The sequence below is a fragment of the Convolutriloba macropyga genome, chromosome 4, assembly GCF_964194025.1.
Source record: "Convolutriloba macropyga chromosome 4, txConMacr16.3, whole genome shotgun sequence".
Lineage (NCBI taxonomy): Eukaryota > Metazoa > Xenacoelomorpha > Acoela > Convolutidae > Convolutriloba > Convolutriloba macropyga.
This window is the reverse complement of record NC_134471.1, coordinates 25,793,072-25,815,502: the sequence shown is the minus strand read 5'-3', so window position 1 is coordinate 25,815,502 and position 22,431 is coordinate 25,793,072. Positions and strand designations below refer to the sequence as shown.

Below are 22,431 nucleotides of genomic sequence, written 5' to 3'. Positions count from 1 at the left end.
AATTGCGTTTGAATGGGTTAGCACTAGTTGATGTAGCATTACGTGATTCAACATTATTCACAAAGCCGTTTCTGATGACAGGTTTTTGCAACTTGTATATATCATCAATATTTCTTACTTGCACAAATGTTTTTTTATTTCCCGTTGGATCCATGTTATCACAGCATAGTACAGAAATATTGCACTTATAGGATGAAGTTATATAGCCCATTTCTTCACATAGTCTTTTGATCAACGTCTCTATTGGTGGCAGTCTTTCATTAATGTATATAAATTTTCCATTCAAGTGGTTTTTTGGATAGAAGTTATTTTTTGCATCAGCACGAAGAAGTTTGCGTTGCTTATAAACATGATCCTTTTGCGCAAATTTGATGAATTTGATAATGACTGGGGGCATCAAATTATCAGGCAACTCACTGCGAGAGGGAAGAATATGGTAGGCTTTTAGCTCCGACTCATAAACATCAACTTTCAAAAATTCCTTAAAAAATTTTTGAATATTTACAAAAAGATTGGTCGAATCGCGTGCATCAAAAGGAGGGTTTTTTATTATAACAGAGTCTTTACTTGAATACCGTTCTTGTTCCCGGAGTCTTTCATTTATGTCCCGCGTAAGATTTTCAAGTTTAGCAAACCTTTTTTCGTCTAATTCCGATTTTTCTTTAAATCTTACTGCCAGTTCCCTGATGGCATCTCTTGTGTTCTTATCCTCCACAGCGTTGATGATCTCCAACATCTTGCCATCCAGTTCAACTCTTGTGCTCTGCTCCATCAATCCACAGCAGTTTTTGATAATCGAGATAAAGTTAAATAATCCAAAAAAAAGGAAGCAATAATTTTGTCTAAAAAACGTTAATTACGGTCGCTCACAATGCTTGGAAACTCAATAAATACTCAATGTAGTTAGCTATTAGATGCCCCTTTGCAGTTAGGAATCAATGGGTTGGTGTTGTTTTAACAGAAAAAAGAAATAATTTAAAAGATTGATAAGTTAAGTGTTTGCTGAATAGCTATAGCATTTAGCAGTTTAGCGGTCAAAAGCGCAATTTAAGCGAGCGACATCATCACCACTTCGTTCGTTCGTTAAGAAGAAAAGAGCGTTCGAAAGAGAAAAAGGATATAAAATCCGTTCGAAAGAGAAAAAGGATATAAAATCCATCAAGTTCGATAGAAATCTTTCCGCATTAGAGGGATATACAAACAGTCATTCTTTGTACAATCAAGGTATGCTTGTCAATTTTCTGTTTTGATTTGGTGTTTGAATTTCAATAGCCGCGAAAAAGAAATGAAGAAACAAAAAAGGGAAGTATTTCGCAAAGTTTCTGTTTTGAGCTAAGTGAAACTGCATTGATGCTTTGGACTTCAAAGCTCATAGTGAAGCTCTTGTTTTTTTATTGAAGATGTTAGAGAAATGATTGAATAGTCTTGCTGAATTTGCATCTATAGTTTCATCTGTCTATTTTAAGGTGATAAATTGCTAAAAGACCTTTGTGTTGATGTGAATGTTTCATTGTATAGTTATTGCTTCGAATATCTCGTGTTATAGGTAGACACTAACTTTTTTCAAAGAACATATGAAATTTTCTCTTCTTACCTGACATATAATCACTTTTTCGTTAGTCTCAAACAAACTTTGTAACAATTATGTTAGTGCTGCGCTGCGGTCTTCTTACGACTCGAAGAGTAAGTAGTATTGGTATTGCCTAGGTTTTTTTTTTAGCTGAAGCAAGGTGTTTTTTCAAAATATGGATTATAGCAGTCGCTTTCTTTGTTATTAATTGCTCTTGAACGCAGTTCATAGCACTTATTGTAAACGTGTGTCTTTTTTATGCAAATTTTTTGCTTGACAATTTTGCACTTTTCTTCTAGAACATTCTTTGACTTCTCAAGTGACTTTTTCACGCTTTCGTTCATCATTTTTGAGTGGTCTCTAGTGCCCCGCAGTAAAGCTTATTGCTACTATAAAATCGGTTGCAGCATAGGAAAATTAAGTGACTCGTAGCGCAGTGGTTAGTGCGGGTGGCCATGGATCGGGAGGTCAGTGGTTGGAATCCCGGTGGGGTCGAGGTTTTTTGCACCCATAAAGAAAAATTGATCTATACTAAAGACCATGAATTAAATTACCTCGCCTGTCGTTCAAGAGCAATTCTTCCGACATTTGTCGGTTTATGTTTATGTATTGTCATTTGGGACTGCTGGTAATATTCGAGGTGAAAAATTGATTTTTAGTTGCTCTCAAACGAAGTTTATATCATTTATATTAGTCCTGTCGGTCTTTTTTATGCGATTTTTTGCTTGACTGATTTTTCGTCTGTCGCTTTTGACTTTTCGTCCTCAAAAACGAGATAAGCAGGTAGCGCCCAGCAGACATTAAGTGCTCGTAGAGCCTTTCAGCTCGGTTTAAGCTCAAACTGTATTGGAGACTTATACTTATGGTGTGATGGGAGGTTCTTAGAGGTTGAAGACACCCCCACTGTCCCCCCCCCCCCGCGGTGCACCCCCGCCCCCTGGCTGCGTTCGTACAACCGATCGCTACAAAAACACAATTTTATACTAATTTTCACATTTTTTTTCACGCATTTTGAAAATTTTTATCGTATTTGGAATTCTTTTAAACTTAGTTGTCAAGGAACCTCCTGTAGTGTTTTATAACAGGTTACTGCATAGTTACTAGTGGTAGTGGAATGGTTTCGACTTTCTAACATCTAGAATGTGAGCTTTTTTTGACAATACGTGCAATTTTTTTTCAATTTTTTTGTTATTTATTTTTCATTATTCATGTCCTTGCAGACGCAGGGAAAACATGTCTTTGCATAAAACGTCCTAAAAAATTTGATAAAATGTCACTGATAAAATTCGTTTTGCATCGAATTGCTTTCAATTTTTTAATATGACAATTTTTAGCAGTTTTTTATTAAAACTTGCTTTTTTCCAACTTTTTGAAATTTTTTGTCAGTTTTTAGGTTTCTGCAGCCTCTAGAGCCAAGAAACCTCCTCTAGGGTTTTACAATAGTTTAGTGTGTAGTTTCAAAATGTAATGAAATGCTTTTCAAGGTTTCGACTGCCCAAATTTTCACTTTTTACAAAACTTGCAATTTTTTTGTCAGTTTTTTTTTGACATTTTTTGTCCTTCTTCGGATTTTTGAGGCAAAGATAATCTCTGTTAGGGTGTGATAATCAATAACTGGAATTTTTTTTTCGGCCATGGATTAGTTTTTGACTTTTATTATCACAAATTTTCGCATTCTTTTATGCAACTTAAAAAGTTTTTTTGAAATTTTTTTTTGTCATTTTTTAGGTTTCTTCATCCTGAAGAGTCACATAACCTCCTCTAGGGTTTCATTTTAAGTTACTGCATAGCTTCTAGATGTACTGGAATGTGTTTCAGGATTTAAGTATCAGCAATTTTTTAAAGTTTTGACAATTTTTTTTTAGTTTTTTAATCTTTTTGAATTTTTTTTTCAATTTTTTTTTGTTATTTCTCATTATTCATGTCTTTGCAGACGCAGGGAAAACATGTCTTTGCAGAAAACATCCTAAAAAGTTTGATAATATGTCACTGAAAAAATTCTTTTTGCATCGAATTGCTTTCAATTTTTTTATATGACAATTTTTAGCAGTTTTTTTAATAAAACTTGCTTTTTTCAAATTTTGAAATTTTTTGTCAGTTTTTAGGTTTCTGCAGCCTCAAGAGCCAAGGAACCTCCTCTAGGTTTTTACAATAGTTTAGTGTGTAGTTTCTAAATGTAATGGAATGCTTTTCAAGATTTCGACTGCCCGAATTTTCGCTTTTTACAAAACTTGCAATTTTTTGTCAGTTTTTTTTGACATTTTTTGTCCTTCTTCGGATTTTTGAGGCAAAGATAATCTCAGTTAGGGTGTGATAATCAATTACTGGAATTTTTTTTCGGCCATGGATTAGTTTTTGACTTTTATTATCACAAATTTTCGCATTCTTTTATGCAAGTTTTTTTGAAAATTTTTTGTCATTTTTTAGGTTTCTCCATCCTGAAGAGTCACATAACCTTCTCTAGGGTTTCATTTTAGGTTACTGCATAGCTTCTAGATGTACTGGAATGTGTTTCAGGATTTAAATATCGGCAATTTTTTAAAGTTTTGATAATTTTTTTAGTTTTTTAATCTTTTTAAATTTTTTATCATTTTTCTGGCACCAGAGTCCTAGAAACCTGCTCCAAGTTTTAGGATAAGCTGTTGCACAGTTTCTGGAGTTAATGGAATGGTTATCAAAATTCTAATTATTTCAGCTTTTTGATAAAATTTAATTTTCAAATTTTCGGACAATTTTTGTGTTCCAAGTTTATGGATCTTTACGAGCCAGTGAAACTATTTAAAGCTGGAAATAGGGATACTGGATAGTCTTTTGAGACAATGAAATGGTCTTGAAGACTTTAATATCTTGAATCTTGGCAAGATTTTGTGATTACTGGCTATTGTTTTCATAATTTTTGAATATTTTTGTCCTTTTCTGAGTTTAACGATCATTACTGGCCAACGAAGCTTTTCAAGTCTTTAAGTTGGTTTACTTGACATAACTCCAGAAACAAAAAATAGTTTTGAACTTTTTCACTGCAAAATCTGGCAGCTTTTATTTTAAATTTTGCAATATTTTGCAAATTTTTAAAATATCATTTTTTTATTTATTTACTAACATGGCTAGAAAACTGCAGAGTCGAATCAAGCTAAAGCCAGCCTCACTAAACCGTGGCTAGCTACTGACAAAATCAGCCCCTCGCTGGTTGTTTGAGATCAATTCGCCCGAAGTTAGTCGGTTATATAGTTTTTGATCCTATATAAGTGGTTCCTACCTATATGAACTACAGACCCCCCCCCCCCCCCCCAACTAGGCACCTACCTTTATTGCTTACTAAAAAAATTTTGTCCATCTATTTTTCGTTTGCTTTTTTGATGTGTTTGAATTGGGAAAGGTTAGTTAAGAGATTATATTGCATGGCTCTTCGAGTTGTGTCCGCTAGTCTACCGGATATGTCTCCTATGCAATTATCAAATTGACTGATTTTTCGTCTGACTCTTTTGAATTTCCAAAAAGAGGATAACAGAAAATGACCGGAGGGCAACCAGTTTTCGTGAAGTCTTTCGACTTACTAGACTCTAAGTATGAGATTCATGGAAAGTGTTTTTTGGAGACATAATTTAATGGCGTGAAGAGCTGCTCCTAAATTTTTGACGCCCCACCCCCATTATTAGCTCCCCATCCCCACTTTACCCCCAGTCCACCACCCCTGTACATCTTTAAACCCGTAACCCATCGCGACCCCCGTGCCCCAACCGCGCTCACGCCAAGGCGCTTCATTTAAGCTTAACATAGTCTCCCTAAACTCTAGCTAGTTCTTGAAGATGCCAATCGCTGGCCAATTGTTGAGAGCGTTTCGGCCAAACTTAGTAATTTATGTTTTGTTAAGATTTTTTATCGACGCTACATTAAAATGTGAACCTCCGGAGTTATCCTTTTTCATTGCAGTCTATCGCTTAAAACAATGGAAATGAAATGGTTGAAAGAGATGGCGATGCGCATGCTTTTTTAAAGGATTAATCAGTTTGAGCCGCATCATCCCCTGTATCTTGCAAGTCATAATGGTAATCACAAGCTCTGGCTATTTTTTCAAATTCTGGCTATTTTTTCAAAATTTTTGTTTTTAGAGACTCGAAGCGGTGAGCTGTTGAAATTAATCTTATTGTCGTCTTGGTTTTTTTCGTTATCTGACCCTTTAATATATTCAATTTTTTACGCTGTAAAGCTCAGAACTGCTTTTCGTGTCGTCCTTAGTGTCGGTTTTCTACTGATTTTATATTTCTCAAGTCCTTTGTTATATTTCCAAGCAGTATATTTTTTGTAAAGATTTGGGTGAAATTTTTCATCTTTGATGATTTACTTTTTTCTATAATTGATTTTTAGCATCAATGGAAAGGTTACTTAGATAAAACTGAGAAACCTTTTCAAATTCAATAGGGGCTCCTTTATAAATGAGACTGGCACTAAAAGAACAACGCATCTAAAAGGTAAACACTAGACTTTTTCATTTTTTGAAAATCTTCAATTTTTTAATTAGGTTTAACAGATTGCATCAGCAACTCCCTCAACTAAGTTTTTGTGTCTGTTTCTATCTATATTCTATGGCCCACTATACTTCACTACCTGTTTAATCAAACTACTGGCCTCGCTTTTCCTTTTTTCGTCCATTTGCTTTGTAATCGTTCAGTTTTACGTGATCTATCTCTCTGCACTTTACTCATTGTACCTTAATTTGTCTTCTCACACTTCTGTTTTTCCACTTACTTTTTTTCTTTGCTGTCTTAAATGAGATCTCATTCTTTTTCGATCACTGACTGTTAACCACTTGCTTTTCCATTCTCTCTATATCTATACCTTCTCTTTTGGTTTGTCTGATTGCACTTTTCTCTCATTGTTTATCTCTCTCTATCTATCTATCTGTTTCTTTTCTTCTTTGTTTCTTTCTTTCTCGGGTTCTTTCTTTATCTTTCTACTTTTTTAGTTTCCTCGACTTCTTCCCTTTCTCCTTGTCTCTTCTCATTCTATTCCTTCTGTCTTTCTTATCTGTATTTTCATTTGCTATTTTTGTGTCCTCTCACTCTTTCTCATCTATCTATCTAGATCTCTCCTTTTTCTCATTCTTTCACTTTGTTTTCTCTATTCTTCGTTCCTTCACTTTTTGTCTTCTTTACTCTCCTGATATCAAGCTTTATTTGTCGCTGTTCTATTCATTATGTATGTGTGTGTCTTTTGTTTTTGCTGAGAGATTGATTTTTAATTGCTCTTGAACGAAGATCATAGCAATTATTGTAAACATGTGTCTTTTTTAAGCAAAATTTTTGCTTGACGGTTTCGACTTTTCGAGTGAATTTACGCCCTTGACTTAATGCGTTTCGCGTGATCTAAAGTTCTCTCTCAATCACAATTTCAAGCAGCTGAACTCCATTGGCGGCAATTTAATACTAAAAGTCAAATGAAAATTGCGCCGATGCTGGTGCCATTTTTTCACTTTAAATCAATAGTGGTATATCGTAACCTCTAATGTGGTTATTTGAAGCCCACTATTGAACTTCTTGGTCCCATTTAGCCCCCCCCCCCCAACTGAAGCAGGTTGTAATTGATTAGAGCTCCCACTAGTCTTTCGAGAGCAATTCTTCCAACGTTTAGTCGGTTATGTTTTGCGATGGTTTGTTCCTTTGTGACTGCTCGATTTCTCTGACTTTATTTCAATGAATTGGAATTCAAAATAAATTCAAAAGTCGAAAGTTAGCCAAAATCAGTTTCCTTTTTAATAGCCGCGAAGCGATAGCGGCTATTATTGGAGACAGCGTGGTTTTTTTTTAATTAGTCGTCTCCATCGATGATTCTTACGACCTAACTTTTTGGAATTGAGTTAAGTGACTTCTTTTGCTTTGCAGTTAAAATTTGTGTGTCTGACGTCATTTCTGCTTTTAGATCAATTGCGTGACTTACCTCACTCACAAATTGACTTCTGAAGTCACTTATGGAACTTTAAATTTTATGAACATAAAATAGTGTGCATCTAAGTAGCGCCAAACTTATATGCCCTAGTTCTTGAGTATTAGTCTTGAGCTTTTGATTTCGAATATCAATTTTGAAAAAGCTCTCTTAGCGCTTTTTCCCTCTAGACTGTATATGTCAAAAAATTGACAGTCCGAATCTAACCCAAAAAGTGTAGTTGTCTATTAAAGGACTGGTGGTCGATCTGTCTATCTTATTTCTTTAGTTGTTTCAATTCATGGAAGGCCACAAGCGTCTATCGCGGCTATTTTCCGGCAATCTGCGGGCTATGTTATTCAAGTTTTTGTAGTGGTATTTGTGATACTTGGTAATACTAAATTTGAACCTTTTGGTTAAAAGTACCTCGCGCTGAAGGAGGCTGCAGAAAATCAAGACCACGACTGTCTGAGGAGATAAATTCCTCCGTTGATTTTGCTCTGTTTCTTTTTTCGTCGTAGAGCAGTTTGAACACCGTACACCATTGAGTGCATCACTGAGTTCAATTGGATGTGTTTGCATTAGTTGTGTATTTTTTCATTTTGGTACATTCCGATAAATTTTTGGCCTGCAAATTTCAACTGAATTGCGAGCGTAACGTCATTTTCAATCTCGTGGAGCAAGTTTGTTGTTCATATGCGTGATTAAGACAGGTCAACTGAGTGCGTGTCATTCTAATTGAAGGTAATTGGAGAGCAGCTGATAGAAGCAGCAATAAGTTGCACGGTTACCTAATCAAAATATAACATTCGGCAATTATTAAAACGAAAAGTTTCTTTTTCGTCTTATCTTTTTGAGACTGCAGATCTACAAGGATATCTCGGCTGTTTTCTGGCATGTTCGAGTTAAGTTGCGAATTTGCCACCGCCAAGTTGTGTGCGCTGCTAAGATATCGAACCTGCATTTTTGTTTGTTAATTGGTCTCAAACGAAGTTTGTAGCAATTATATTAGTCCTGCCGGTCTTTTTTTAATGCGATTTTTTGCTTGACCAATTTTTCGTCTGACGCATTTGACTTTTCGTCCTCAAAAACGGGATAAACAGGTAGTGCCCAGCGGGCATTAAGTCTCTTAGAGCCTTTCAGCTAGTCTTCAAGTATGCGATTCATAGAGTCTGTTTTGGAGACTTATATTTATGTTGCGAAGGGCGGTTCGTAGAGATTGACCCCCCCCCCCCCCCCCCCACTGTTGCCACCCCATCAGCCCCCCGGTGCAACCCCCCCCCCTCCGCTGCGCTCACTTAACCCCCTTCAATTAAGCTGAAGCTAGCCTCACTAAACCGTGCCTAGCTACTGACGAAGCCAACCGCTCGACGGTCTTTGAGAGCAATTTGCCCGACGTTAGGTTATGTTTTTTCATTTTAACGCTGTTTATTGGTGACGGTGTAGCTTAAACAATTAATTTCAAAGTGACTTATCTCAAATGACTTTGATTTGAAAGCATTAGGCCAAGTAAAGACTGTTCTGTTTAGTTTTTACGATAGAGTCAATCGAGCAAACTTTGGTGCCAGTTTTTATCAAGTCTTTAATGTCTTTGACTTTTGACTTGTTTGCGTTTTAGACTTGTTTGCGGTGCTCGTATTCGCACTTCTTTCGCTCTTCCCAGAAACCAGGGCCGCGCAGCTGGGGGTCCAGGAGTTCCCAGATGCTATCAGTGTGGACGATTTGGTCACTACTCTAGAGAGTGTAAACCGAAAGTAACAAGAGCCGTTCGAGACGAGTAAGCAATGGTTTCAATTTGATGCTGTTTTTAATCATTTTTTTCCAAGTCCTCCGACTTGGAAACGAACCTGTGAGCTGTCGTCGTGTTGTTGTAAACTAGAAGTAAGAAGAGTAAAATGAAATATCAGAAAAAAACCGTGATAACAGATTCTTGTTTTCATTTTTGGCCTTTTGTCACGAATAAACATCAAGCACAACTGAATTTTAGCTTGTTTATGGTGTATGGTTTTGCTCATAACCTCAACTGGTTCTTGCTTTTAAACTGATCAATTCTGGATCAACATGTTGCTAAAAAATCGCACAACGTTGATGATAAGTTTTTGTCGAACAATTGAGTTGATAATGAACTGGTTGACATCATCGTAAATAATTCAATAATTTGAATTATAGCAAAAAATTCATAACTACGTTATGATTTATGGTAAATAATTTATAGCGTAGAATCGGCAGATTTCTGAAGCACTTGAATTGATAATTAACTCAATTGTCATAATTTTTGTTCAATGATTCAACAACAGTACAAAAAATCGGCTAATTTAATCACATGAACACAAGTTCATCGTATGTTTTTGCGGTGATAAATTGAAAGCGCCCACACAGTGACCTGTTCTGGGTTATGAGCAAATTGGCCTCTCGGTCGAAGTGACATTCAATATGAATAGCTTCGACTGGGATGTGTCATCTATGTAATGATGCGAGAGCATTCGTCACGGTGGTTATGTACAGACAATGAACTGCCTCGAATGCACTACTGAACTGATCTGAACAATTCTGGTCTCATATGAAATGGCCACTATGGTTCATTACCAAGTAAGTAAGACACGTCCATTACATCATTAGGATTGATTTTAAAGAAATCAAAAAGTTTAATACAATTTTAATAATTTAAATGTAATAACGCTTAATTTGATTCGGAAGTTGATTAATTTTGATCTGCAATTTTAGCTCGAGCTCTTCCGAGGAAAGGTCACCCTCACGGACACCTGAAAGGGAAAAGAGACACAGGTTAGTCAGTTTACGATTGCAGTCCAACTTTCTAATTGGTAGACCAAAATTTTGATAAATTTAATCTTATGGCGTAATCGGAGTTAGTACGAAAAACCATAAATGGCAATCGGGTCAGCTAACCAGTTTCAGCGAAGTACCAACCGGTTCTTTTTGGATTAGGAATGTATTTTTAATAGCCGCCATCAGCCTCTCAAACGGCTATTATTTAGGCGCTCTCCGTTGTTTACAATTCAAAGAATTTGAATTGTATTGGGGCTGTTCACACATTTTCATGATATTTGAAGTCAAATTGGAGTAGTGATTTTGGTTACGCCGAAACAGGAAGTGGAGCGAAACAGCGAGTGGTTTTGCGGCGTGAAATTTTTTAACTCTAATTTTAAAGTTGAGTGAGAAAACGGTGTTTGAACAAAAGTTCGCTTTCTAGCTATTGATTTTTTGTTCAGATGCGGCAATTTCACGTTAATTTTTACTGTTTTTTTTCGATTTTTGGATCGGATTTTTTTAATGATTTTCCCAATCCATTCATAGTTCATTCTAGGCCTATTTTTCAACTAAATGGGTTCTAAATTCTTTCACGCATTGAACTACGCAATGTAGTGAATACGGTCAATGTCAAAAGAGTAAATTCAAAAGAAAGGGGATAAACCGATAAAGCCCCGTCATTAAGTCATAGTGCATTAGGTTATCAAAGTTCTTTAGAGCGATTGCGAGCTGATATTAGTATTAAGCTTAATACCCTTCAGTTTAGAAGCTGAACTATGTATAGGTTTAGGATCTAACTGAAACTGCACACTGAATTGGAACAATTTTTGAAACTTAGGAAAACTTAGGAAAATTCTGTTAATTTCAATCTTTTCTTTTTTCTTTTTCAATCCCGATGTGCGTCTAGCGCGTCAACGGCGGCTATTTTCCGGCAATCTACCGGCTTTGTTCTAGAATGTTATAAAATGGTTTTGCGTGCCAACTATCATGGTAAGACAAATTTTGGATATTGGTATTGTATTGCAGTTATGACAGACGGTCGAGATCACGCTCGGGTCGACGAAGCCGATCAAGGTCGCGAAGCCGAGGTGGAGGTGGTGGTGGACGGAATAACGACAGCCGTGGGGGCGGAGGCGGAAGGAGGTATCGCAACAGTCCTCCTCAAAGATCTCGAAGCAGAAGCGGAGGACCCCAGGGTGGTCGGAACTCCTACCAGCCGAATGGAAGCAGCAGTGGCGGAAATTATGGAAGCAGTAGTGGAGGCGGTGGAAGAAGAGATGGCAAACCGGAGTACGACCAAGGTGGATATAGTAGAAATGACATGAAAGAATACAGTCGAGGTTTTGGGTACAAAAGTCGAAGCAGAAGTCGCGATCGAAGGGATAACCGTGACAACTATGAGGCTTCTCGGGGTGATTCAAAACGGGGAAGTAAAAGAGGATACAGTCCTAGATACCATTAAAACTTGAGTGCAATTCTAAACTGTTTCAAACTTTCCGAGTTGTTCTGATTAAGAAGGCTTATTTTGATGAAAACTTATTTTGTGCGTCTCACTTCTTGTCCTGTACTGATTTAAAATTGAAAATATTTTTGGTGGACACATAGTAATGACAATGGAAAAGTTACGATTCGCTCAAAGGGCCGAGATACATAATATGAGTGGCGATATATGGTGGCTTTTTCAGCAAAATTAAATAAATATGGTTATTGAGGATAGGGGCAATTTTGCTTTTTGCAAAAATCAGCAAATCAGCAATTACGAAAAGCAAAATCGCTTTTCGTAATTAACATCCAGATGAGATCGCAAACCAGTCGATTTACCTCAGAAATGGGGGCGGACATTTTTTGCCGAAATTGTTTTCAAAATAGGTTAATAGACAATTGGTGTCAACACATTTGAGACAAGTCAAACCAAATTGCCAGCTTTTGACGTTTGTCAATGTTGTTCAAACTACTTAACAGATAGAACAGAAGAGTGGTTTTTCTGTTCATACAGTTTTTTGAAAGAGCAGTCGAAGTAAGTTATTCGAACAAAGTTATTCAGGTGAAAGTTTTCCTACTGCCGCCTAACCAGTGAGGCTAGTCTTTTGAAGCTCAATCTAACTTCTAGTCAATTTGCCCACCACTCGCCAGTTTGGCTTTGCGTCCAATTTCGCTAATTAGCAGGTTTGTAATGCTCTCAAACGAAGTGACTGTCAGTGTAAATGTTTTCAATTGCTGTCAAACAAAGTTTAGCAATTTTATTAGTCCTGTGGTCTTTTGCGATTTTTCGCTCGACCTATTCGTCTCACCATTGTGACTTTCGTCCTAAAAAACGTCTGAGTTTTTTGTTACCATTTGACTTCACGTCATTTGACTTCAAAGGGATGAACAGATCAGGCTTGGAGAGCATTAAATTGGTTGATCAGTTTTAGAGCCTTGCACCCTACTAGTCTCCCGAGTATGCGATTCACGGAATCTGTTTAGACAAAAATCATTGTGGAGGGCGTTTCCCCAATCCACTGACCCCGCACGCTCAGCGCCCTCTCACTTCACTCACCCACAGGGCTTAATAATTGCCAAGTCACAGCTAGCAACTGACCTCGCCAATCACTCGTTTGAGAACAATCCGACCGACATCCCTCGTTTATTTTTCCAATTTTTAAGCTCTTCAAGTGCTGTTTTTTTGTAGACTCACCTATGACCCTTGGAAATGAGTGGCGTGGGTATTTTTCTAATTTTTCGTGAGATTGGAATTGCTTCTAACTACGTTGAGATGCAACATTAAACTTTAACTAAATGGCGCGCAAAAAACTAAAGATTGTGAGTATTTGTTCAATATGACTTTATTATGGTTTCAATAAAAATTCAATCATTTTTTGGAGTTAAGTTTTTGAAAAACAGTTAAAACTTCTTAAATGCAGTCTTTAAAGTTTTTTTACCATTTTTTTTGCAAAATGTTTCATTGTTTCGTATTTTTGAATTGTTTTTTCCCTATCTTTTTATTCTCTTTAGGAGAATAGATCTTTGTATTGGGTGACTGATTATCTTTTCTAGGTTTCAAATGCTGAACAATGAAATTCATTTGTTTTTCTTGATTTTTTAAATTTGATTCCTAACTTTCAAAAATTTTTTTGTTACGGTTTTCCTTACATTGTGTCCATATTCTTCATTTTATAGTTAGTATCATTCTAGTTTTGTCCTGGCACCTACATTTATTTTCGGTATATTGTTTTTAGTTGTTAAAAAATTGAATGATCTCAGCTTTTTCTTAATGATTTTCGTCATTTTGGTTCGCAATTGATTTCATTCAACATAAGGCAGTACTAAGAGTTTGATAGTAAGCCTTTTCCAAAATTTCCACTTATTACTGTTTATTGAAACATTCTTCCGGCCTTTGCTAATAATTTATATGATTTTTTTTCCTTTGAATATTCTGCTGCTTATGTCTTTTCTATGATCATTTTAATTTTTGAATTAGTATGAAATCTTGTTGTCTAGCATATGTACAACACGGAAGCAATATGTATTGTTTTTTGTCGTAATTGTAGCGATTAGAAGTGTAATTATAGTGGTTTTCTGTTTCTAAAATTAGCATTCTTTTTTCAAAAGGTTTAACTGAGTTTCTAAGATTTTATCTGCCGTTTGCTCTCGCGATCTTTTTGAGACTACAACCATGAGTTAGTTGAGGGTAATTGATAGCCCTGCCAGGTTTTTCAGTCGATCAGTATTTTGATCATCTCAATTCTTTCGGATTTTTTTAACGTTACCAAAAGTTTTCAGTAATATGAAATTTTACTGCATTTTGTTTTTCTTGGTGACAGTGGTTTAAGTTTCATCAATTTTTAGATCAGACCTGGGGAGGTTATGAGTTAATAGTTTAATACAAAAGATAATGGCTTCCTCTGCAATTATGGTTTTGTTTGTGAAGTTTTGACGCTTCGAGTCGCTTCCTGAATTCTTCCGGCTATGTTTTTTTTTTACTTCGTCGAACTTTTTTCGCTTTACCATTTTGCCGCTTTTTCAGCATTTTGCGTGAAATCTTTTTGACTTCTCTAGGCTAGTTTCTCTCTTCTCTCATTCTGCTAAAAGTGAATTTGAACATCAGTTGCTCAGCAAAGCAATTCAAAATGAACAGAGTCAGAAGAAAAATTGAAGTCAGAAATAGAAACGGGATAAACCCATAAAGCCCAATTTTAGATGCCCGCTATTTGAACGTCGTGCCTATAGGTCTTAGTTACCATCTCTTATGCTCATTGGTATTGATAGTAGCCCCTGTAGCCTCTCTCTAAGAAACAGAAGTATGTTCAACTACGAAATGTCATCAAAATAAATTGGACTTAAAAATGTTTTTGTACAAAAATCTTTTTTTTCGATATCTTCTATTCTTTCAATCCCAATCATGCTGATTGGAATCAACGGCGGCTATGTTCGGGCATTCTGCCGGATATGTTAATGAATTTTTTCCAATTTGTAGAATCTTGGAGAAAAAATTGATGGTTCAACGTATGTAATACAGGCTTCTTTGTTTATAATCGGTTAATAACAAATTTTGACTTAATACAAATGATGTTTCTCAACGAATGCTATCGATGCAACTGTGCGTACCACTCAATGAGCAGCTATCATTTTATAACTAATTGGTTTACAAATATTTGCAAGTATTTATTCCTTTTGTTATCTTGTCATTTGGCGGCGTTGAAGATAATTGTCGGCTTTCCAATAAAACGTAAGTGAAGAACTGGGTCTCAATTCATTTTTTTACATTGACAATTCTTGTTTTCGTAAAAATAATGTATAGTTTTTAGTTTCGCATGTATTTAATGTTCTTTTTGCTGTATTCTCACTTTGTGTCATGAATTAACGGTCTCCTCGTATTGATACTTGATAATGAGCAACTAATGAAAAAATTTATTGGTTTCAGATCAAAGCTAGATTTTTTTTAGATTTTTTAATTGAGCATATGTTCAGTTCTTCCTGTTGTTCTATCACATTGAGAGTTGCACCTGGCTCTGTAATGAAGAGTAATTGAACCTATTTAAGGTATCTAGCTGATGCCTTTTGTGTCTGATTTCTAACAATTTGTTTTCATTAGAATTCGTTGAAATTTTACTGACTGCAATAGCGAGCTATTATCGAACTTTTCTGTTTTTCGTTCTTAGTGTGTTGAGTAAAGATTTCTGTAACGACCATATGAGGTCGCTCTCAACTGGTATGTTATTGGGTCTCATTGGTATTCCATGGCCGAAGAACCAGCAATAGTGTCATTTTTTTAAATTATGATCATATACTTAACGTTCAATTTTCTTATTATGATTCCTGATGGTTAGGTTGCAAGTTTATTCAAAAATTTGGATTGTAAATCATGACTTCCTATGTCTGTTTTGTTATCAAGATTTTTTGCCACGAGCATATGATGTCAAGCTCACTTGAATTATTTTTCATTTCAGTCAGACTTTTTTCATTCATGCAACTTCTACTGAATTGCATGTAACGCAATTTTTCACCCTTAATGAACGGGGTTGTTTTGTTCTGTCATGTGATAAAACTTCAGCTGTGACTTACCGCAAAAATGACTTGGCCATTCTCAAAAAGACTTTTGCTCACTTTCATTGAAGATTAGGTGAACAGAGTATATGTCACTCAAAGTGAAAGCAATTTGAGGGCAGCTAACAGAAACAACTAAAGTTATACAACTCACTCTACCTAATGATTTTGTGATAGCTGTGAGATGCTTCTTGTTGAATATTGATTATAATTTTTGTCTGAAACTAACTTGTTTTGAAACTCTCGCTCAAATACTTTGTTTGCAATATTTTTTTGTAAAATTTTGTAAAGTACAAGTTATCTGCTGATTTATATGGCAGTTTATAATGCAGAGAATTTTTTTGTCAAGTCCTAATAAATTCAGATCGTATTATATTACAATGTGTTCTGGGAGCACCTTATACAAAATTTTACTAGCTTTGTCAGCCCTATGGATGGCTAAATATGCATTACTTTTTTCTATTGCGAATAAAAACTTTAGCCTATTGTGCTCTTTTTTTCCAAAATTTTTCACTTGGCTAGTTTTTATCTTCGCGTCTTCTGTATGAGCGAGTTCTCAACTTAGCGTGCTATAGAGAACACATCTTAGATGGACAAACGAAATACAAATGGAAACTCAATCTCATTAGATCTTGTAATTTCGTTTCTATTTATTGCTTGTTTACAGGATTCTGTCTGAACTGGTCACTTTTATCTTTAAAGTGCAGGATTAAACATATCTAGCTGTTTTTATCCAAACATCCTTTTTTTCTTCAGTTACATTCGGTTTCTGTGCAATCGCAATTTCAGTTTGTTGAGGCTCTGGTTATCAATCGGGAATTTTTTCTCCAAAAACTGTTGTTTAAGTTTTTCGGATAAAAAAGTTGCGGTCACCGCTCCACTGGATCAGTCTTGCCAGGATAGTTGAGCAGTTTTTTTTCCGATGTTTATTGATATTTTTCATTGTTTTTTGTTGTGCGCATAATTAACTATGATACTATTGAAAGAAGTACTGTGCACACCCGTGTTGGCTAGATGCTATTGTAGCGCTACTATTATACTATGAACTATTTTTTTTCTTTAATGCTCTAGACAGAAACTTGTTTTGCTTTACTCATTTTGTCACTTACTGACATTTTGCGTGCAATCTTTTTTGACTTCTCAGAGCTAGTTGCACTTTTTTTGATTCTGCTAAAAGTGCTTTTATACAGCAGTTGCTCAACCGAACAAACTAAAATGAACAAAAACCGACAACTAAATTGAACGAACCCCCATTAAACTGTGCACCCCCACTAGCACCACGTGTCATTGCATAGTAAATCATTATGAAAATGTACTGCACGTGCATTGGGGATGCAAATAATATGCACTCACTAAGCTGGGGGTAACAAGCAATCGAAAAGATCTGAACTGATTTAAATCCAATAATCCCTGTTTTAGATGCCAGCTCCTTGGACTGTGTTCTAATACTTCCTAGTTACCACATCTAATTTTGATTGGTATTGATCTGTATATTCGTTCATTATGTTCATTAGGAAACAGGACTCTGTATAACTATGAAATCCAATCAAATAGCTCGCACTTCTAAAAAAATGTCTGGGTCATCATTCTATTATTTCCAAAGTTGGTTATGTGAAACAATTGCACCTATTGTCACCTGTGAAAATTTTGATAGATCCTGTTTTATTGAAATAGGAAAACATGATTAAGACAGTTGTCAATACAGGTGGAAAATTTTTGAGTTTGTGAACAAATTTTGAGTAATTTTTCGTACGGCAATTAGAAGGATCGAGCAAACTAAAGTTCACCAAACTTTTGCTGAGCGAGTGAAATTTGTTCTCACGAGGTTGTGATCAAAAGTTTTTAATTTTTTTAATTTTTTTTTGTTGAATGGTCATTCTGGGCTGTATTAAACACTATTTGATGATTTTGAGGTTACTCGTTAATTTAATACTGTTATTAAATCTCGGAAGGCAATTTGGTTTTAGATAGCTCAAAAAACTATGGGAACTAGAAAATCAAAAAGAGCTAAGAATTCAGTAAAATTTTTATTTTTGAAGGTTCCATATTCATCTAAATAAATACTTGCTTCCTAATATGTGGCTGTATGTGTGTTTATGTGTATTATATATGGCGCTGAAAGAACGCTCTTATCATAAATACTTTCGGTCAGACACTTAAAAAAAGGATCGTTTCCTTTGGTGCACGAAGCCAACTAAGTTGGTTCCTATTATCTGCCTCCCGGACGCTCCAGCCATATTTTTTACAATGATTTGCTATGTAATGACAGGTGCTCTGTAACGGTAGGGGGTGCGTTCCTTACGGTGGGGATGCAATTCTAGGGTCAGCACACACTAAATCAAATTAAGGTAAATTAACCTTAATGGAATTAAGATAAACCGTTGTTAAGGTAAAGTTTACCTTAATTTACCTTAACTTGGGTTGAGGTAAAAATTTACCTTAACTTTGCAAGGTAAAATTACCTTAGATTACTTAAACTTTTTAGTAACGTTCTGCTGTACAGTTATTGAAAAATTGTTAGGCCTGCTTAACAAAAACGAACATGCCTTCAGTACTCCTCTTCGAGTCGTACGAATAGATGAACTATACGATTCAAACAGTGATCCAAAACCCAAACCTTATTTCTTCAAGGCGAAATTTCTAAATGGTCACTTCTGTTCGCCTTCCTATTCTTTACTAAAATTATTTACCTTAAAAGTTCAGGTTAAGTTTTTTAAGGCGAATTTCAGGTATTGTTTCAGGTATTTTTATCTTAAATTTCAAGGTAATTTTTGCAATTTATCAAGATAAGTTCCGGTAATTTTACCTTAACTGTTCAGGTGTTTTTTAAGGTAAATTTAAGGTAAGTTGAGGTAAAAGTAAATTTAAGGTAAGTTGAGGTAAAAGTTCAGGTGGTGCCCCCTTAATTTTTCAGGTAGTTTTCAGGCAATTTTAATGTAAGTTAAGGTAAGTTCAGGTAAGGCAAAACTACCTGAACGTTTCAGGTAAGTTAAGGTGTTTTTTTCAGGTAAGTTTACCTGATTTTTATTTAGTGTGAAGAGTACAGGGTTTATTTTGCATCCGAGATAGCAGATTGAAATTGAAATTACAAACCTATAACTAATTTCACAACAAGTTTGCTTCCTTCAACGAAACCTTCTGACTAGAGCTTTAAATAGTACCTGTAGAGCTTCCAATTTTAGTCCAGAATAACTTATTATCATAGTTTTATCTTGTTCGGAACAATTAAAAGTAATTCAATTTATCTCTAGAAATGTCTTCTTGAGCAATTTTGAGCCACTTTGCAGCTATTTTGGCAGCCACATCTTCTTTTTCTTGGGAGCTCGATGACACAATTTTATTGTACTGGATGAAGAACTTCTCATAACGTTCATCAATTGCGAATGAAATACAACGTAAGGCCAAACTGGAATTCCCAGCCAGTTTTTTCCAGTCCATTTGGAATCTATAAACATCCCTTTCCGGATTAAAATTGGACCGATTTACTCCGCAACTTTGTTCTAATTTCGCATTTTCTTCTTCGAGTTGCAAAATTTCGTTTTTGCAATTACGAGACGCGCAATGCTGGGCTTGGAATTGTTCGAACTTTTTGTCGAAAGCGACGAGGGTGTAGTTGAAAAACCAAATTGACTGCTCGTGAAACTTTAAAATTTCCGACATGTTTTGATCCGACACTTTGAAATGACTTGATGACACTTTTTTTCTCAAGGACGCAAAGTCTGATAGGGGCAGACATGTCAGCTTATGAAGCATGATAATACCTTTATTCATTCGGTTAACTGGAATAATCAGATCAAAGTGATTGAAAACATCGACCGCGCATGAACGAAATTCTTCAAAAATTTTTATTGCCCGACATCTGTTAAGAATAATACTTGTTCCACCTTCCCACAGTGGAAGGACTTCTGTGGGCATATGAAAGTGGGATTTTTCGTTATTTTTCATCCTTTTTTTGAAGTGATCGAGGACTTTGTAGAAATTAGAAGGTTGAAATTCATTTTTTACGTTTCTGTAATTTATTAGAGAGTTGACTTGGTCCGCAACATTTCGGGTAGTTGACACCCAAAAGAAATGTTTGTTTGGAAAAAGCGTTTGGAAATCTCTGACAGATTCTATCTTAACATGTGAAACCGAATAACCAAGATTTTTGTGATTCCGATTCAAAAAAGCCTCCAAAGTTCCTGTGTATAATATTTCATATTTGTGATAATGAGTTGCAATTTGTGTCACTATTGACGACAGTGTTGTTGAAGCTACCTTGTAATTCTTGGCAAACATAATTTTGGTTCTTCCTTGGCCACAAAGTTTATGTTGTAAGTTGGAATCAAATGATTGAATTTTTTGAACGGCATTGAAGTAAGAAGGTTGAGGCAATATCGATTGATAATGTGAACTGAATCTAAACTTATAACTGTGGAATAAGTTCACAATTTGCCACAGTACAATTGGAAGTAAGAAATAACATAAAACGTAAACAACTGTTTTTTGAAAAAATAACATTATTAGTTTCGCCCAGATCGTATAACCCGCTTGCTCTTGAATATAGCAACGAAAAAAGTAGTTAGCTTATTATAAAACTCTGCATGATGTAAGTTTATATTCTCAAAAAATTAACTATTCAGATTGTTGTGCCGGGGGCACGCGTAATATTTAAAAGTGTCTTCTTTGTTGAAACGAAGGCTCATTTCTCAATTCTTTGTACAAATAAAGGTTCAGAAATGGTTCCGTTTGTCAGGTCGCCACAGAAGATTAGTGACGCAAATCTCACGAAATTATAAACTGTTGCCGGAAAAAAGGGGGCAAAGCGTAGCCCCTATTATATTATTCAGAGAGGAACCTTCAAGTCATGTTTTTCTAACTAACCGTCACCAACAGTGGCGTCAGTGAACCGATGTAAATAGCTTGGTTCTCTGTCGTTCAATCGCATCACCACAATCTTAGAGTCAAAATTAACTTAATGCGGAAGACCCGCACAGTTGCTCCAATGACACCACCCCTAACAAAGCTCGAACGCGCAGCCCCGACACAAAGATGAAGGTTAAAGTGGGAGCAAAGACAAAATTCATGAATCAACCCAAAAAACCAACAAACCCAGTTCCAACAACAAAAGGGTCTTTCACATTATAACCAACCCGGCTTAGTGGTCCTATACTTTAGCCGCCCCCCCCCCCACAAACACACACACACACAGAGACACACAATCATGTTAAGGGGGTAAAATTTAGTCAGGGCTATAAAGATAAACACCGAAACAAACTCCTCCAATGACAATTCTTTCAAGAAATCCAACACCAAGCCGAAATGAGCGGCCGAAGGGTCGAAGGGTGTGCAAACAATCACAGAATTTTGCAAAAAAGGAAGCAAATTGTTGAAAGACGATTTCTGGGTTAGAAGAAGCATGCTATGAACTGATTTTGCAAATGCACCAGGATTAGCAGGATTAGCGTTATGAGTACATGGGCAAAAAACCGACTGCTGGAACAAGGAAGACGACACGGTGAACTAAAATTGAGAATCATTTTCCACCAGATGACACTTCTATATCAGCAGCAATCAACAATCTTGTGAGCGATGAAACACCAACAGCAGCCATTTTGAAATTTGAAAGGGCGATAAAAAAAAGCAACATTGCTGCAAACAAACAACAACAAGCAGCAAGCGATAAAACTTTAACTGTCAATCAAGTGAAAAACAGCAACACACACAGGCAAGACAACGTCAACTGCTTTTGGAACATCAGACTAGCTTACCTGGATGTATTTAACGGCCGAAAAGCAGCAACACAGTAATTCGAATAGGGTTTTGAAATTACAAGAATCCTTCTGCAACACAAAAACGGCCATTTTCAACATGCTTTTAACCACCGGTATCCATCCACACGCCTTATCTTGAACTTTTTCTCTAGCTGAATTTTCAAAATGTCAAGTGGATCCAGTGTAGCCTGCATAGAAAAGTTCCGCAACCAACAATATCAGACCTCAACCAATGTCTTAATGAAAATACTGAAGCTGCATCAGAGCAACCATCAAGCACTCATTCCAGACACTGATTAACTTGAACAAACACAGCGGCAAAAAACAATGAACGTGATCAACCCAGCTGACAGCAGCAGTCAGAAATATCGAAAGCAATGAACTTTTAGTTTGCGTCTTCATTAACGACGAAAACGTCAACTATTTGATTATATAATATTCAAAATCGAAACGACTCTACATAGCAGTCCATCGCAGCAATTGCCTGCACTGCGATAGCGTTCTGCTCGAAAACTTACTAAATTTTTTTAATCGGAGACATAACCATGGGAAGCGAATTCTAAGGTCTTGCCTTTTTATGTTTCAGCCAACGGAACACTGCTCAAAACAAGCAACAGACAACTTGAAAAGAATTCTCAGGGGGAAAATGCAGTTTTCCAGAAGACAGAAGCAAGCGTCTCAACCAACTCAACCAACTAGTTAGCGGATTGCTGAAGGCAAACTTTTAAAAACTAAAGAAGGGATGCGAGGTGAACAATTACAGTGCTAATTTTTAGTACAAAGTCCAGAAGAACACAAGATGGTACATACCTCACTATGGTGTTGTCGCCACAAACTAATCAAAATAAGAAAAACTCGAAGTGCTAAAGAAGAGCAGTGTCGGACTGGACCAAC

At 36.0% G+C, this 22,431-nt stretch overlaps 1 protein-coding gene across 1 annotated transcript in view; it reads left to right on the top strand.

The window, feature by feature from the left end:
• LOC142337555 (uncharacterized) overlaps nucleotides 1-11,856 on the top strand; it is a 288,613-nt gene extending 276,757 nt beyond the window's left edge. The window contains exons 4-6 of the mRNA XM_075386865.1: nucleotides 9,108-9,266; nucleotides 10,214-10,273; nucleotides 11,285-11,856. Of these exons, the coding sequence (XP_075242980.1) occupies nucleotides 9,108-9,266; nucleotides 10,214-10,273; nucleotides 11,285-11,720 (655 nt within the window). The 3' untranslated portion in view covers nucleotides 11,721-11,856. The remainder of the gene's footprint in view (nucleotides 1-9,107; nucleotides 9,267-10,213; nucleotides 10,274-11,284) is intronic.
• The last annotated feature ends 10,575 nt before the right edge of the window (nucleotides 11,857-22,431 follow it).